The 18,604-nt window shown below is 47.3% G+C and overlaps 1 protein-coding gene across 5 annotated transcripts in view; it reads left to right on the top strand.

Annotated features, from left to right (window-relative positions):
• LOC142569020 (uncharacterized) overlaps positions 1-13,954 on the top strand; it is a 71,906-nt gene extending 57,952 nt beyond the window's left edge. For all 5 annotated transcript variants that reach the window (XM_075678546.1, XM_075678545.1, XM_075678548.1 and 2 more), the window contains one exon: positions 13,720-13,954. In XM_075678546.1, coding sequence (XP_075534661.1) covers positions 13,720-13,925 — 206 coding nt within the window. In that variant the 3' untranslated portion in view covers positions 13,926-13,954. The remainder of the gene's footprint in view (positions 1-13,719) is intronic.
• The last annotated feature ends 4,650 nt before the right edge of the window (positions 13,955-18,604 follow it).

Here is an 18,604-nt window from a genome sequence, read left to right on the forward strand (position 1 = left end):
TTTATTTCAGAGGGGCGGCGACGACCCTGACCAATCACGTGACCGAGGTAGACAACCTCGGCCTGTGCTAACTGGCACTTAGGAGCCTTTACTGTCAAGCCCGCTTCGCGCAGGCGGGTTAGCACTGCCCGCAAGTGTGCCATATGCTCAGACCAGGATGCGGAGAATATCGCTACGTCGTCTAGATACGGTAAAGCGAATTCTTGCTGTCCCCGCAACACTTTATCCATGAGGCTTGGAAAACAGTATGGCGCGTTCTTCAAACCAAAACTCAACACTTTAGGACGGAATGTTCCCATTGGTGAAATGAACGCCGCATACCTACTAGCCTCTTCTGTGAGTGGAACCTGCCAATAACCCCTGACAAGATCTAGGGTGGAAATAAACTGAGCGCTACTAACTTTCTCAAGGCGCTCCTCGATGTTAGGGATCGGATAAATTTGATCCTTAGTGATGGAATTAAGCCTGCGGTAGTCGACGCAAGGACGAGGTTCCTTGCCCGGTACCTCAACTAAAATCAAAGGGGAGGTATAATCACTCTCACCTGCCTCAATAACACCGAGCTGTAGCATTTTCTTTACCTCAGCCTCCATAATATCGCTCTGGCGGGGTGACACCCGATACGCCTTGGATCGTACTGGCTCTGGGGAGGTAAGTTCTATATCATGAGTAAGTACAGAAGTCCTACCAGGCCTCTCAGAGAACAGACCTTGAAACTCTTGTAAGAGCTGGTGTAGTTCGGTTTTCTGCTCAGGCGACAGCGGTGCTTTACTGATAAGGTCACTAATGACTTGACCGGTGTCTTCCCTGTTCGTCACTGAGCCTAGTCCCGGAAGCTCGACCGGAAGCTCTTCAGGAACGTTTACCATCATGCACACCACTGCTTCCCTTTGTCTATAAGGTTTGAGCAGATTACAGTGGTAAACTTGCTGTGCTTTCCGCTTTCCTGGCAGACTTACCACGTAGTTAACGTCCGACAGTTTCTGAACAATTCGTGCTGGGCCCTCCCACTGCACGTCTAGTTTGTTGTTTAGCGATGTGCGCAATATCATGACCTCATCGCCCACCTCAAAACGACGGGCACTGGCGGTCCGATCATAATAAACCTTGGCCCTCTGCTGGGCCTTTGTCATTGCTTCACCTGACAACTCCTGTGCCCTTCTTAAGCGTTCGAGGAGCTTAAGCACGTACTCCACCTCTTTCCACAAAACGCGCATTTTTCCTGGCGATACCTTCCTTGACATTGCAGCGTATGTTTTCTAGGCTACCATCCTTCTTTTGCTCGGCTATCAAAGCCGACCGGCTGACTTTTAGCAACCTATCAAGTCCGTCTGACGTAGGCGTGATGAGCAAATCAGTAGATAGCTCTTCTAACTTTCCCGCATCGGGATTTTCCTCTCCAGTATCTGGTGCCTTTAACGTTACAGACTCAATTTTATTCAGTTCGGGCGTGCTCTGAATATCGGCTTGCTGCGCCTCTGACCCTTTCTCATTGTTCGATAACGTCGGCCCCGCAACTACCGCCTTTGCAGCGAGCTCCCGAACCTTCGACCTGGTTAAGGCCTGAACACTAGCTTCACCAAACAAAAGCCCCTTCTCGCGCAGGAGGTGATCGGACCTGTTCGAAAATAGGTACGGGTACTGGGGGGGCAGCATAGATGACACTGCCGCCTCCGTTTCAAGTGCTCCGAAAGGTCCTTCAATAAGCACTTTTGCTACCGGCAGACACACGCTATGAGCTTCCATGGCTTGCTTGATCCATGCGCACTCGCCCGTGAACATATGGGGTTCTACATAAGACGGGTGAACTACATCCATCGTAGCTGCGGAATCGCGAAGCACTCGGCACTCTTTCCCGTTCACGAGGAGGTCTCGCATGTAAGGCTCGAGAAGCTTCATGTTCTCGTCAGTGCTGCCTATTGAAAAAAACACAACTTTTGGTGTTGTTTCCGGACACTGCGCCGAAAAGTGACCCGGCTTCTGGCACGTATAACAAACGCGCGCTTGCCTCATCTCGAACCGCTTTCTGCGTTCGGCTTCGGCTGCCGCCGTCTCCTTAGGTTCGGTCGCACTGCTTCCACTCGCATCCGCACTACGCGTGTTCCCCTTTGCTCTCATGGGTGTGAACTTCGGCCTCTCAAACTTCGAGCCAAATTCACCCTTTTGACCGTCCTTAGCTCCGCGAGCCCGACGCGTCACAAACTCCTCGGCTAGCTCAGCGGCTTTAGCCACCGTACCAACGTCTGGCCTATCCAAGACCCAGTATCGCACGTTCTCCGGTAACCGACTATAAAACTGTTCTAGCCCGAAACACTGCAGAACTTCATCGTGGTCACCAAACGCTTTCTCTTCTTTGAGCCACTCCTGCATGTTTGACATAAGCCTATACGCAAACTCTGTATATGACTCACTTTTGCCTTTCTCATTTTCCCGAAACTTCCGACGGAACGCCTCCGCTGACAGCCGGTACTTTTTAGAAGACTCGATTTCACTGTGTCGAAATCCTCTGCCTCCTCTCTATCCAAGCGAGCGACTACGTCGGCCGCCTCGCCGGGTAACAAAGTGAGCAAGCGCTGTGGCCACGTTTCCCGAGAGAACCCCTGCTTCTCGCACGTTCGCTCAAAGTTAACCAGGAACAAACCAATGTCCTCTCCAAGCTTAAACGGCCGCATCAGGTCAGTCATTTTGAACAATACGCGTTCTCCTGCACCGTGTGCCTGACTTCCATTACGAGCGCGTTCCATCTCTACCTCGAGACGCTTCATTTCCAAAGCATGTTCGCGCTCTTCTTTTTCTTTCTGCTCTTTAAGTTCGCGCTCCTGTTTCTCTTTTTGCTCTTTAAGTTCGCGCTCCTGTCTTTTTGACCTCTCCTCAATAGTCTCAAGGCATACCGACATCTCGTCATCCTCAGCCTCTAACTCAAGAATAGCCTTTAGCAGTTCTGGTTTTCTGAGTTTGTCCGAGACATCCAGACCCAACTCTCTTGCAAGCTCCAACAATTTCGGTTTGCGCAACGACTTCAAATCCATGGCTGCTCTGAATGCTGCTTTCTCTACTGCCTAATATTGTCTTGCCGCAAACTAACCCGGCAGCAACGACAACCACAATTACCAGCTCTGTTTCTGACACTAACAAAAGCCTGGCAAAGCTCAGAAGAAGAAAGTCCCGCACTCACCAAACCTCGCAGCCAAGAGTCCAGCGCAGTCGTTCCGCTGCAGGCAACCAGTCATCACACAGGGCTCGTTGCACTGCTCCCGGATCGTCGTTGAGCTGCTCAGCATACAGTCAACTGCATCTCTTCGCTGCTGGCCTCCGTTGTCGCGATCTCACCGCTGGCAGACAGTTGTTTGAATCGCACCGATGGCGCGAGTTGTTGTGGTCGCACCGATGGTACGATCTGTTGGGAACTCGGCGCTGACGCCCGTGGTTGTACCTGGGTCGCAAGCCCCAAGGGTAGCGTTGGCCTGGCGGCCTGGGGTACAACTGGAAGCATCCGAAGGTCCCGGCAAAGCATGAGTCGACTGGTAACAACAAAACAACTTGTTTATTTTAACATCGCAAAGAGTTGGCGGTCAGGTTGACCGAAGTAGAGAGACGGGAGAGCACTTTACTCAACAGAAGAAATCGGAGCCCTCTTTTTGGCGTCCGGGGGCAGCTGTTTTTATACTCTCGCAGTTGATGGCAAGAAGGAACCCCTCAATAGACGAGCACGTGATTGTACAATGGGCTAAGGTGACGCACACTGCCGCCGGTCGGGCACAAAGACTGGGAGGAGAAGGTAACTTCGGCTCTCGGAGCGCCTCTGGTCGGGCACAATGACTGGAAGGAGAGGGTGACCCCCTGCTGTCGCATCGCCGCCGTTCGGGCACGATGGCACATACACTCACACACGCACATGAAGACACGTGGCATCGGAACATGCCTGGAAACGCCTGGAAACGCCTGGCGGGGAGCGTTGCGGCGACGCCGAACGGGCCAAAATGTCTGCCGCCCCGCCGCAGTCGCGCCGGTAAAACCGCGCGTTGCAGGCGAAACGCAACAGCAGGCATTCAGATGGGTCAGGCCGGTAGGGTAGACTGGTGTCAATTGTGTGAGAATGATTACGGTCGTAGAGAAGGTAAAAGAGTGAGGATCCGGTAGTGGCCTGAGTCACGGTGTTGTAGGCGTAGGTGACAAACGGAAGAACTAGGTCCCAATTAGAGTGATCAGGTGAGACGTACATGGCGAGTATGTCACCAAGAATTTGATTAAAGCGTTCCGTGGTACCGTTAGTCTCTGGGTGATAAGCAGTGCATTTACCATGAACAATGACGCATTCAGCAAGCACTCGTTCGATGATTTCAGATAAGAAGGCGCGGCCTCTGTCGCTTAAAGTTCACGTGGACCTCCGTGACGAAGGAGAAAACGACGAAGTATGAAATTGGCGACCTCCTGCGCTGTAGCACTTGGTAGAGCAGCAGTCTCCGCATAACGTGTTAAGTGGTCTACCGCAACAATTATCCACCTGCTGCCGGTAGGAGCCAACGGAAGTGGCTCGTAGAGATATATGCCCACGCGATCAAAGGGTCGGGATGGGCATTGTAAAGGCTGGAGTTAACCGGCGGAGTTGTGCGGTAGCGCTTTTTGGCGTTGGCAATCATGACAAGAGCGGACAAACTTTCGAACGAAATTGTACATTCCCCGCCAGTAATAGCGGTGTCGCAGTCTTTCGTAGGTCTTGAAGACTCCCGCGTGGTCACACTGAGGGTCGACGTGGAACGAGCAGCAGAGCTCTGATCGCAAGATTCTCGGAATTACGAGTAATCAGGTGCGTCCCTCTGGGGCATAGTTGCGTCGATATAGTAGCTGGTCGCGAATCCCAAAATGAGGAACTTGGCGCCGAAGCGTACGGGACGCCGGAACTTTCGACGTATCCGAGAGAAGGTCTAGCAGAGATGCAGTCTAGGGATCATTATGCTGTGCAGCAGCGATAGTGTCAACGTCCAGAGAGGAGAATGTACACTCGCAGGCGGAGTCGTCACTGGCCTTCGGGGGAAGCGCCGATCGGGATAGCGCGCCAGCACCGGAGTGCTTTTGCTGGGAACGGTAAACCGCGCGAATGTCATATTCTTGGATTCGCAATGCCCAGCGGGCAAGGCGGCCCGATGGATCTTTGAGCATCGACAGCCAACATAGGGCGTGGTGGTCGGTCACTACGTCAAACGATCGGCCGTATAAATATGGGTGAAACTTGCCAAGGGCCAACACAATGGCCAAACACTCCTTTTCTGTAACGCTGTAATTCGTCTCCGCCTTGATTAACGTGCGACTCGCGTATGCGACGACGTATTCTGTGTGGCCAGGTTGACGCTGTGCCAACACAGCGCCAAGGCCTACACCGCTTGCATCGGTATGGATTTCGGTTGGCGCTTGAGGGTCAAAATGGCGAAGAATTTGTGGCGTCGTGAGAAGGCGGCGCAAGGTTTTGAAGGCGTCGTCACACGCTGGAGGCCATGATGAGAGATCTCTAGCGCCGCTGAGGAGCTGCGTGAGAGGCGATAGTATTGACTCAAAATTCAGAGCGAATCGCCGGAAGTGAGAGCAGAGGCCGATAAAACTGCGTAGGTCTTTCATAGTGGTAGGTTTTGGGAACGTAGTTACAGCATGTAGTTTCTCGGGATCCGGGCGAATGCCCTCCTTTGACACGACATGGCCTAAAATTGTGAGCTGATGAACAGCAAATCGACACTTCTGCAGGTTAAGTTGCAACCCGGCGTTGGTCAAGTAAGTGAGTACGTGCTGGAGGCAGAGCAGGTGCGTTGCGAAATCAGGGGCGAACACCCCAATGTCGTCAAGATAGCAAAGACAGATTTTGCATTTGAGGCCACGCAGAACATTATCCATCATTCTTTCGAACGTAGCAGGTGCGTTGCAAAGTCTGAAAGGCATTACGGTGAATTCATACAAGCCGTCTGGTGTAACAAAGGCAGTTTTTGGACGATCGGCCTCTGCCATCGGAACCTGCCAATAGCCTGATCGCAAATCCAGGGAAAAAAAGAACTCGGCTCCCTGCAAACAGTCCAGAGCATCATCGATACGTGGTAAGGGGTAGACGTCCTTCAGCGTAATCTTGTTCAACCGTCGAAAATCAACGCAGAAGCGGATGGAACAGTCTTTTTTTTTTTGTGACGAGCACCACGGGAGATGCTTATGGGCTTTGGGAAGGTTGAATGACGCCTCGACGGAGCATGTCAACGACGTGGTCTGCAATGACGCGACGTTCCGTAGCAGACACGCGATATGGTCTTTGTCGCAGCGGTGAGTGAGAGCCAGTGTCGCTGTTATGCTCGAACGTCGATGCATTGCCAAGAGATGTTTGCGCAACGTCGAAAGAATGGCGGTAGTGCTGAAGGACTGCGAGTAGTTGAGATCGCTGCGAGTGCTTAATACAGATCTTCGGCGATGAATGGGCTGAACCCACCAGTCCATGTTGAGTCGGGTACGGAGAGGGCACTCAGTTCATGGTCGGCAGTGGAAGGCCCTTCGTCTAGGAAGGAGACAATTCGTGTTGAATCTACCGACTCGACGTAACCAAGGCATTCGCGGCGGAGCAGGGATAGCGGGGACGAAAGATAATTGGAAAGGGGCATCGTGCTGACACTGGCGGCAAGGTCAAGAGCTGCGAAGGTCAGAGGAAGCGCTTTTCTGGTAACAAAGTGATGAGAGGGCATAAAGAAGACCGTCCAGTCGAATATGGTACTACAGAAGACTGGTACGAATGTTGAAGAGCACGGGGGAATACAGGCGTCTTCTTTCACGAGAATTTTAGCGGCAGGATGAGCATCGACGGAGGCCAGGTCACCAAAGTGAAAAAGTTCAATCTGAGCCCGAGCGCAATTTATGATGGCATTGTGGCGTGAGTGAAAATCCCATCCTAAAATAACGGCGTGGGAGCACGATGGAAGAACTATGAATTCAATCGTGTACAAAACGTCCTGTATGGTCACACGGGCAGTACAAACAGCGGTAGGGCAAATGGGTTGAGCCGACGTCGTCACTTTACGAAGCGAACGGCAAAACCTGGCATCCGTAACTGAAATAGCGGCACTTGTATCGACGAGGGCTACTGTGGCGACATTTTCGATAAGCACATCAATGACATTCGCAGGTAAAGGAGGAGGACTTCGGCATGTCGAAACTTGCGCAGTTCTTGCCTCAGGAACTGCGTCGTCTAGTTTCCCTCTTCGTTAGAGACGGGTCGTCGACGCATAGGGGAAAGCGATCGTCGACGTGGAGAGGGCGATCGGAGGCGTTCGAAGCGAGGACGGCGATCAGTCTGGGAGCGAGCTGGCGATGGGTCGAAGGGTCCGTAAGGCGCATTTGAATCAGGATGCACATAGGGCGCTCGGCGATCGTCATCGAACGCCTGCGATCGGTTGCGGTATAACCTTGCGACATGACAGGGACATCTACATACGAAGCATATAGGGTGGTTGCCCGGCGTACGCCACGGGTTAGCGATGGAAGTGGTGTTCCATGGGTGGGGAGGGGGAGGGCGGTGCACAGCCTGCTGGAAGCGACGCACGGGCACAGTGCAAGGGGCCATTGCCGCAACACTAGCATAAGTGACTGGTGTAGTCACGACATCCTGCTGGCGAACAGCCGGCAGTGCTTCTGCGACTCTTCTTGGATCACGTTACGATATTGAGACGGTAAAGTGCTAGCAGACTCCTGAGTGACGGACACCAGAGATGGCTGTCGTGCGACTTCTTCGCGGACGAAGTCCTTGATTTGGGTTATCAAGGAGGCTTGTTCTGGGCCGGTTGTCAGGCTGCAGAGCGACGCCGCAGTTGAAGTGGGATGTCGCCTTGTCAGAGCTCGCTGCTTACGTAATTCATCATACCTCTGGCACAAGCTGATGACGGCGCCAACAGTGCGCGGGTCCTTGGCCAGAAGCATCTGGAACGCGTCATCATCGATTCCCTTCATGACGTGCTTGATCTTTTCCGCTTCCGTCATGGCAGCGTTGAAGCGCCTGCACAAATCTAGCACGTCTTCTATACAGCTGGTGAATGTCTCACCCGTGTCCTGTGCTCGTGTACGCAAACGCTGCTCGGCTCGTAGTTTCCTGACGGCGGGTCGGTCAAAGGCTTCCGTAATCGACGTCTTGAACGCCGACCACGTTCGGATATCCTTCTCATCAGTTCTGAACCAGAGACTGGCCACGCCCGCGAGGTAGAATGATAGGTAAGCCAGTTTGTCCGAGTCATTCCATTTGTTATGAACGCTCACCCGTTCGTAGGACGACAGCCACTCATCAACGTCGTTTTGTTGGTTACGCTGAAGATAGGAGGCTCCCGCTGGCCAACGGATCGAGCGCAAGGGGCGGGTGGCGACGGAAGAGTCTGCTAGTCGGCGACCGGCATGGTGGAGGGTAGCGTCCGAGAACGGAGTTCCAGGATGGTAGAATGGAACGTTACACCGCATGGCTCCACCACTTATAAAGGAGATTTATTGGGGTTTGTAGCGACCGACGGTACTGGGATGCACCGAGCAGTTGCTGAGCTCGAGCCTCTGTTGTGCGCTTGATGCTGCCGACGATGCTGACTCTGTGCGCCCGTTCGCCATCTTCCTTACAATATATATATATATATATATATATATATATATATATATATATATATATATATATATATATATATATATATATATATATAGCACTCGTTGTACGTATATATATATATAGATGTACAAAGAGTGCTATGACAGATAATTTTACACACACACACACACACACACACACACACACACACACACATATATATATATATATATATATATATATATATATATATATATATATATATATATATATATATATAAAATTATGAGTCATAGCACTCGTTGTGCAGCCCTCTGGGCCGTTCACTTTTCACAAGTAGTCTTATTAGGGATATTGCAATTACACAAATGTATTTCGCGCTCGTGAACAGCAGTCCTTCAGATAGTTACTCGGGCTAGCTTTCCACGCTATGCGTGGTACTCTAGAGCCGCTCGAGTTCCCTTTCATCGACGGGCGCCCGTTTTTTTCCAAGAAAGTATGCCTTCCAACCACTCTCTCACCAGAGCAGAATTCGCCATTGTGGTGGAGTACTTGGCTACAACCTCCTATATTAATACAACAATCACACCCCGGCCCTCAGTCCCTAGCAGCCGCGAAGCAACTGACCACGGCCGCGGTCAGATCTGTGACGCAGCAGAGGGTGCTAAGAATCCCTGGCTCCGGACAGTCTGCCATGGGAATCTGAACCTGGCAATGTTTAACGTTAGGATTTTATCTAGTGAGGCGAGTCTAGCAGTGTTATTGGAGGAATTAGTGCGTAGTAAATGGGATATAATAAGGCTCAGTGAGGTTAGGAGGAGAAAAGAAGCATATACTGTGCTAAAAAGCGGGCACGTACTGTGCTACCGGGGCTTGGCGGAGAGACGAGAACTAGGAGTCGGATTCGTTATTAATAAGGATATAGCTGGTAACATGAAGCAATTCTATAGCATTAACGAGTGGTGGAATGTCTTGTGAAACTTAATAAGAGGTACAAATTGAAGGTAATACAGGTCTACGCCCCTACATGCAGTCACGATGACGAGGAAGTCGAAAGCTTTTATGAAGACGTGGAATCGGCGATGGGTAAAGTCAAAACAAAATACACTATACTGATGGGCGATTTCAATGCCAAGGTAGGCAAAAAGCAGGCTGGAGACAAGGCAGTGGGGGAATATGGCATAGGCTCTAGGAATGGCAGGAGAGAGTTATTAGCATAATTGGCAGAACAGAATAATATGCAGATAATGAATACTTTCTTTCTCAAGCGGGTTAGCCGAAAGTGGACGTGGAGCAGCCCAAACGGCGAGACTAGAAATGAAATACACTTCAAACTCTGCGCTAACCTGGCATCATACAAGAGGTGCACGTGCTCGGCAAGGTGCGCTGCAGTGACCATAAGATGGTAAGAACTCGAGTTAGCCTAGACTTGAGGAGGGAACGGAAGAAATTGGTACATATGAAGCCAGTCAATGAGTTAGCGGTAAGAGGGAAACTAGTGGAATTCCGCATCCAGCTACAGAACAGGTATTCGGCATTAACTCAGGAAGAGCAATTTAGTGTCGAAGCAATGAACGACAATGTCATGGACATCATTAAGGAGTGTGCAATAGAAGTCAGTGGTAATTCCGTTAGACAGGATACCAGTAAGCTATCGCAGGAGACGAAAGATTTGATCAAGAAACGCCAATATATGAAACCCTCTAACCCTACAACTAGAATAGAACTGGAAGAACTTTCGAAGTTAATCAACAAGCGTAAGACAGCTAACACAAGGAAGTATAACATGAATAGAATTGAACATGCTCTCAAGAAAGGAGGGAGCCTAAATGCAGGGAAGAAGAAACTACGAATAGGCAAGAATCAGATGTATGCGCTAAGAGACAAAACCGGCAATATCGTTTCTAATATGGATGAGATAGTTCAAGTGGCTGAGGAGTTCTATAGAGATTTATACAGCACCAGTAGCCCCCACGACGATAATGTGAGAGAGAATATTCTAGAGGAATTCGAAATCCCACAAGTAACGCCGGAAGAAGTAAAGAATGCCTTGGGATCTATGCAAATGGGGGAAGGCAGCTGGGGAGGGTCAGGTAACAGCAGATTTGCTGAAGGATGGTGGGAACATTGTTCTAGAAAGACTGGCCACCCTATATACACAATCCGTCATGAGCTCGAGCTTACCGGAATCCTGGAAGAATGCTAACATAATCCTAATACATAAGAAAGACGACGCCAAATACTTGAAAAATTATAGACCGATAAGCTTACTGTCCATTGCATACAAAGTATTTACTAAGGTAATCGCAAATAGAATCAGGAACACCTTAGACTTCTGTCAACGAAAGGACCAGGCAGGATTCCGTAAAGGCTACTCAACAATAGACCATATTCACACTATTAATCAGGTGATAGAGGAATGTGCGCAATATAACCAGCCCTTACGTATAGCTTTCATTGATTAGGAAAAAGCGTTTGATTCAGTCGAAACCTCAGCAGTAATCTAGGCATTACGGAATCAGGGTGTAGATGAGCCATATGTAAAAACACTGAAAGATATCTATAGCGGCTCCACAGCCACCGTAGTCCTCCATAAAGAAAGCAACAAAATCCCAATAAAGAAAGGTGTAAGACAGGGAGATACTATCTCTTCAATGCTATTCGCAGCGTGTTTACAGGAGGTATTCAGAGACCTGGAGCGGGAAGAATTGGGGATAAAAGTTGATGGAGAATACCTTAGCAACTTGCGATTCGCTGATGATATTGCCTAGCTTAGTGACTCAGGAGACCAATTGCAATGCATGGTCATTGACCTGGAGAGGCAAAGCAGACGGGTGGGTCTGAAAATTAATCTGCAGAAAACTAATGTTTAACAGTGTCGGAAGAGAACAGCAGTTTACAATAAGCAGCGAGGCACTGGAAGTGGTAAGGGAATACATCTACTTGGGGCAGGTAGTGACCACGCATCCGGATCATGAGACTGAAATAACCAGAAGAATAAGAACAGACTGGGGTGCGTTTGGCAGGCATTCTCAAATCATGAACAGCAGGTGGCCACTATCCCTCAAGAGAAAAGTGTATAACAGCTGTGTCTTACCAGTACTCACGTATGGGGCAGAAACCTGGAGGCTTACGAAAAGGGTTCAACTTAAATTGAGGACGGCGCAACGAGCTATGGAAAGAAGAATGATGGGTGTAATGCTAAGGGATAAGAAAAGAGCAAGTTGGCTGAGGGAACAAACGCGAGATAATGACATCTTAGTTGAAATGAAGAAAAGAAAATGGACATGGGCAGGACATGTAATGAGGAGGGAAGATAACCGATGGTCATTAAGGGTTACGGACAGGATTTCACGGGAAGGAAAGCGTAGCAGAGGGCGGCCAAAAGTTGGGTGGGTGGATGACATTAAGAAGTTTGCAGGGAAAACATGGCGACATTTAGTACATGACCAGGGTAGTTGGACAAGTATGGGAGAGGCCTTTGCCCTACAATGGGCGTAACCAGGCTGATGATGATAAATATTTATCTCTTTGATATATTTGTGACTATAAAAAGATACATTATATCGTTAGACAGTCTAATATATTGTGATTTATAAATATGTTTGAAATGGTACAAATTACAGCGTAGTATCGTCATATCTGTTATACAACCTTTGCAACTAATACTGCTCAGAACAACATATAATGTATACAATGTTTCAGGGTTAATTCAAACATAAATATAAAAGCTCATTCTGTAATCCTCAAAATGCTGTCATTGCCTACATTTAACGAAGTTTATGCATTGAAGTTAGTGCTACTAACGATACTTTTTTGTCGATTGGCAAGCGCCCATTTCTTAAACGTGTGCCAAATATCAGGTGTAGTTTTCCACTTATCTGTATTAGCTGAAGAAACTGCCTGCCATGACTTAAAATGCACTGACTATAATATACATAATAGTACATCATTCGTTCAATTTCTTAGGCGGTATTAGAAGGGCGTTATTTGAAAATAGAAATGAAACAGAACTTAGCAGAAATAAACAATTGATGCCCATCTGGGTTGGATTTGAGAATCTGTACTGCCTTAAATTTAATCCCCGTCAACTTCCCATCATCGTTGGAGTCTGTGCCACGAGGAATCTCCAAGCAATTGCACAGAGATGCAGCATAACTGCGTGATTGACGTCTTTCCCATAAAAACACAGTTACCGAAGTGCCTGTGGTATTTGCGATCACTGGGTGCCCATAGCAAGGGACTTGGTTAAATTGCCTTCACCAGAAAAAAATTAGCACTGACGAAACGTGTCCCTTCCGGAGTTCGTTAAAAATTGAACTGCAATTGAAAGGGAGCTCCGCTTGCGTTGAAGTCACGTACAGAATTGTTAGTGGCCCCTCGGCCACTAACAATGGTTATCGTAAAGGTGCTACGCTGCAGTGCCACCCCATGTTGTTCTACTATAGCTGCTTGTTTTCCCGATTTTTTGCATTTACCAAAGAGCGCTAATTGCTGGTTTACCGAGTTTAGCCCTGTATTCAGAAATTGAACTGAAGTTGAAGCCCACGATGAACATGATTTAAATGACGCTTGTCGAGAACACGCTGAAAGAAACGCAATGAGCTCCTTAGACGCGTTCACCGCAGGCGCCATTTAGGTGTATTCATGCATAGGGTTAAAGTTAAGACGCATTTCAGAATATAGGAGTTTGGCTCCATAAGACAGAACTGAAGTTGCTTCGGCGTATGATTTTGAATGTAGAACAGTGTTATCGCTGGCAAAATACGCCGTGTAAGGACAAGATTAGTTTGCCGCTGGCAGCAGCTTCTGTTATATTCAGAATGTCCATGTAGCAACGTACGAGAAACAAAAATGGTTTTTCGTAATTTTGTTACGCGCACCGTACCATTTGTTCTTGCTTTCCCTTTCTGCGATAGGGCGAAATTTGTTTAACAATAAAGCTAATATTAGCCATTGTCATTTTACGCCTCACCCGATTTTTTTTAAAGGGAATAGTACGAGGAATTTTTACTTTAATTGGTTTTCGTCTATACCCTCCATAAACTTGTCAGCAGTTATGTTGTGCGCCTGATTCTCGCTATGAGCAGCTATTGAAGTTTCTTGCACTTTTGAGTATCGTTTACTGCTGCTTTCAGGACAACAGAAGTGTCTGCTTTGGGGATTATCCAGAAACAATGTTAGTGAAGATACGGAGTGCTATAAGGCCCTCCGCTTGTTTTGCCTTTCAAAAACCTACGATTTGACGGAAACTGACAATCCGTGTCAGCAATTCGATGTTGACGAAGAGAGACGGAACAAGAAAGCAAAGCAGGAGGAAGAAACACTTCGGCCCCATGTCTAAAATTTTCTAAAATAAAAGACCCTACTCAGTCTGCCCGCATCCTTCCTTTAGAACGATCACAATACTAACGTCACTGCTAAGGATATGATGCGATTCGTCCTGTCATCACGTAACTTCTGGTATTTCAGCCAACCGCATGCACAAGGAATGCTGAACACATAGGACTTTGTTTAATTGCAGACGAAATAGGCCGGGAATACAAGTCGCGTAAGCAGCTCCGATTGAATCTCAACTCTAAGGAAAAGAAGGATTGAACTGAAGATCACACCTGCTAAGCTTAGTGATTTGGTTATTCTTCGAAGAAATGCTATTATAATATATTTAAAGGTCGAACAAGAATAATAATAGTCGAGAGCTTTGTAAGTTCCAAGTGTCAGATAAGGTAAAGTTCTAATACTGTTTCAATAGAACACGACGCCGCTAACGCTGAGTGTTCTATCACTGCTTGCATTCCGGAGAAGAAATACTCCTTCACTGGTGAGAGAATGACATGGTTATGAGTTGTGTATTGCACAGGATTTATCAATTCTTTTCTATGCTCGCACTACCATGTTGAAAATGTTTATGCAATAATTTCGTGGAAGGTGTCAAATGTCCGAACTTAGCTAGCCCCAAAGAAGCTAAGTGACCCGTTCGAGCAACTGGCCACCCAAGCGAATTACCAGAGCTAACATGTAAAAGAATAATACGTGCCACACTGGAAGCACAAATATACACACCTATGTAACCTGATGGCAATACGCTGATGTTTATTTTATGAAGTAGCCATTCTGTAAAAGAAGTTCTAGATTGTAGAAGAAGAAGAAGAAACTTTAGTAAAGAATAGTCCGGCAGTTCTTGATTTGGTGGCCTCAGGTGACGGCTCGAAGTTCTTGGCCTCGAGCGGCATCTTCGGCTTGCCGGGCGGCCCAGAGCTGGTCTGCCAGCTCTGAACTTCTGATAGCCGCCTCCCAGCGGCGGCGACGCCTACGGAGAAGATCCCCGGTGGCTCCCGCATCCGGGGTGGCGTCGATAAGAACGGAGCTCGAGCCTTCTCCTACTCTGGCAACAGCCGCAATTATGGACGCGTCGCCAACGGAGCTGCTTTGATTACCGTTGTTGCCGGCACACTCCCAGAGCATGTTCTGTAATTTACAGTTGCAAACTGAGAAAGTTCTTTTCCTTCAAATTTTGTTATCTTCAGCAATTTTTAATAAGTACGGATGGCTTTATAGTAAAAACTATGATTTGAAAAATTTTTATTGTATGAAACCTAATCGAATGTGGTCCCATAGTTGCCGAGAAAAACGATTTCGTTGTTCACGTGCATTACATTGGAGCTCCCGAGCTAAATCTTCTCTTTAGGCATTCCGTGTGACGATCTGGTATGTATTTCTCACCCTAATTTTAAATATTGACACTTATCTGTAATTTGTTTCCATTGATGCGAAATTCAAGCTTTTAAACTTTGTACGATATGTGGTGTGCTTCTCCATGAAGACCCCTATTTGCCACATTTTTGCAGGGACTGCCAGTGTTATTCTTTTACTTAAATATAGAGTAAAATTCTGTGTGGTTTCGTCAGGCAGGCACAACATTGCAGTGCACATTCATATCAGTCTATTTTCAGGTTTTCAAACTTTCAAACCTATCAAACTTCATGTTTCGTGCGTTCGCACCACCAGCTTCACCTGAGAAGCATCGTGGAAACTACAGTTTGTGCATTGCAAGTTCAAGTCTGAAGCATGTATGTAACATACATGAAGCATGTGTCTAGTCCGAAGTGCAATGAACATTTCAAACTGAATATTTTGTGTGTCTTGCAAGAATTTTTTGATACTGCATTTACTGTAGCCCTTATTGCCTACACCATAGTTTTCTAGGACCTTCGTCAATTGCAAGCACTTTACACACAGGCATTTGTCTGTAGGTATTTGAAATCAACTGCAAAGAAATATTGTATAGAAATTTGTCGTTAACATCCATAGAGCAACTCGATAGATATGTTCTATAAAAACTTAGTGTTTAGCACCTTCAAGGCCACTCGATAGAAATGTTCTATAAAAATTTGTCTTTAGCATCTATGATCTATAAAGCTACACGATAGAAATGTTCTATATAAATGTGTCTTTATAGTTGTTATAGGAATGCGGTATCCAAATAACTTTTGGAACTTTATGGGGAAATTCTATAGGCAATCAAAATAAACACAATAGAGTTGCATAGAACAAATTCAAAAAAATTAAAAAAACACTTTAAAATTTTTCTGAGGGCCACGCGAACTGCGCAAACAATGCCTAACCGATTGCAGGCGTATGACCTGTAGCCTAAAGCCGGTGACTTATAGGCGCTTTCCAACCATAGAGAAAGGCTACCTTCCAGGAAAGCCTTGCTTACGCGCGGATCAGCACCACTGTTAGCGGCCCGTCCCCCCACTCTGAGGATTTGCCCTTTGCGCGAGGTCTGCTTAGGCATCCTTCTCTCACTTGGCGCCTCAGTCTTGAGATGCAATTCAGTATCAGTTCCACCTCATTAGGAATGACTTCTCCGATGCGGGAGACAGGCAGTCGATACCGTGAGGTGTTTGGTGTAAGGCCGTCAACACGCGACTAGTAATTTCCCGGTAAGCGCTGAAATTCTTTTTTTTTTTTCAATTTTGTTTCTTTTTCCACACTACATTTGAGTATTGTTAGAGTTCGCCGGAAATGTGTCGTATATCTAGCCGCCTTCATGGCCGCTTACGTACGGTTGACTCCGAAACGACGATGCTAGAACCATTGAGGAATACTATGCCGTCACCTGCTGCGATCAGCAAAGTTCCTCTTGCGCAGAAAAATTCAAGCATATTTTTAACACTTCTACCGCAGATAATCCAAAGAACGTTTTGGGCATGTAGGACACTCGGCGCTGTACTTGTTGGCGATAAGCTGGCCTCTCCGCCTGTGCGATTATCTGACTCAGCTACGTTGAATGCTCGGTTGCCTTAGACGGAAGCTGAAATCCCGCTGTAGGGGTGTTTTTTTTTAGTATGGTGAGCTTGAAATTCACCTTCTCCAGCGCACAACGTCTACCGGCAAAAAATGCCGAGAGCCGGTGGGGCTATACTAATCGCGGTACAACCACTAGGCTTCAACAAGACACTACCTCACCAGAAAAGGAATTGGCCTCCCTGGTGCAGCATTCGGCCACCTCCTTCGAAATGGCTTACTCGATTACCTAATGGCCCTCAGTCCCAAGCAGCTGCGGAGCACCTGCCCAAGGCGGTGGTCAGACCTGTAGGGGGCGCTAAGAATCTCTGGGTCCGGAGAGGCGGCCAATTGAAAGTGACCCATGCAACATTTACCACTCGAACCCTTTCGAGTGAGGCTAGCTTAGCAGGACTTTTTGAGCAACTATCAGACAATGTGTGGTATTCCATCCGCCTTAGTGATAAGAACTAGTGAGGCTTATACATTGCTGAATAACAGACATGTCTTCTGCTATAGAGGTATCCTAGATAAGAAGCAATACGGGGTAGGATTTCTAATTCATAACGACATTGCGAGCAGCATTGACGAATTCTACAGCATAATTGGGAGGGTAGCTGTAGTCGTGATCAAACTTAGTAAGATGTATATTATAATGGTAGTACAAGCCCAGTTCCAACATTCAGTCACAATGATGATGAAGTAGATCAGGCATATGAAGATGTTGAATTTGCGATTAGAAAATTGGAAACACAGGACGCTGTAGTAATAGGCGACTTCACTGCAAAAGTGTGGAAAAGCAGGCTGGTGAACAAGCAAATGACAACTACGGCGTAAATTCTAGGAACGCTAGAGGAGATATACTGATAGAATACTCAGAAAGGAATCAAGTTTGAATAATAAACACCTTTTTTAGGAAGCGTAGGAACAGAGAGTGGACCGGGAAAGGTCTAATGGTGAAACAAGAAACGAAATTGACTTAGACTTCCTGCTGATCCCAGCACATTCCAGGATCTAGACGTGGTAGCAGCGTAATCTACAGTGATCATAGGCTAGTGAGGGCTAGGATTCACATCAATTTGAAAAGTGAAACAGCAAAATTAGTCAACTGCCTCTAGGTAAAGGTTTTACGTTTACCTAGAGCCAGTAAAGGTAAAAGCGGACAAATTCAGGCTGGTACTGGCTAAAAAATATGCAGCCTTTGAACGGAGAGATGATGATGACGCAGAGCTAATGAATGCGACTGTAAAGGTGTGCTTCTGAGGCAGCAATTAAAGTTAGTGGCAAGGCGACAAGGCAACAAGCAAGCTTCCCGAAGTAACAAAGCACCTAATGAAGAAACGACAAACAATGACAGTGTCCAACTCAAGAAAAAAGATAGAATTCGCGGAACTGTCAAAACTTATCAACCAGGTGAAGATAAGTGATATTCGAAACTATAACATGTGAAAGACTGAAGAAGCCGGAAAAAATGGACGCAGCCTGAAATCAGGGAGAAACAACTTGGCACAGGACAAACCAAGATGTATGCACTGAAAGATCAGCAGGCTGATATCATCAGCAATGTCGAAGATATTGTAAAAGCAGCGGGATGATTCTATCCTGACCTGTACCGTACCTAGAGGAGTCAGGGTACCTCGAATAGAACCAGTAATAGCTCGAGTAAAACAGAAACTCGTCCCATACCTAACGATGAGGTCAGAAGGGACTTGCAAGACATGAAACAAAGAAGAG

Source organism: Dermacentor variabilis, unplaced genomic scaffold (assembly GCF_050947875.1).
Source record: "Dermacentor variabilis isolate Ectoservices unplaced genomic scaffold, ASM5094787v1 scaffold_33, whole genome shotgun sequence".
NCBI lineage: Eukaryota > Metazoa > Arthropoda > Arachnida > Ixodida > Ixodidae > Dermacentor > Dermacentor variabilis.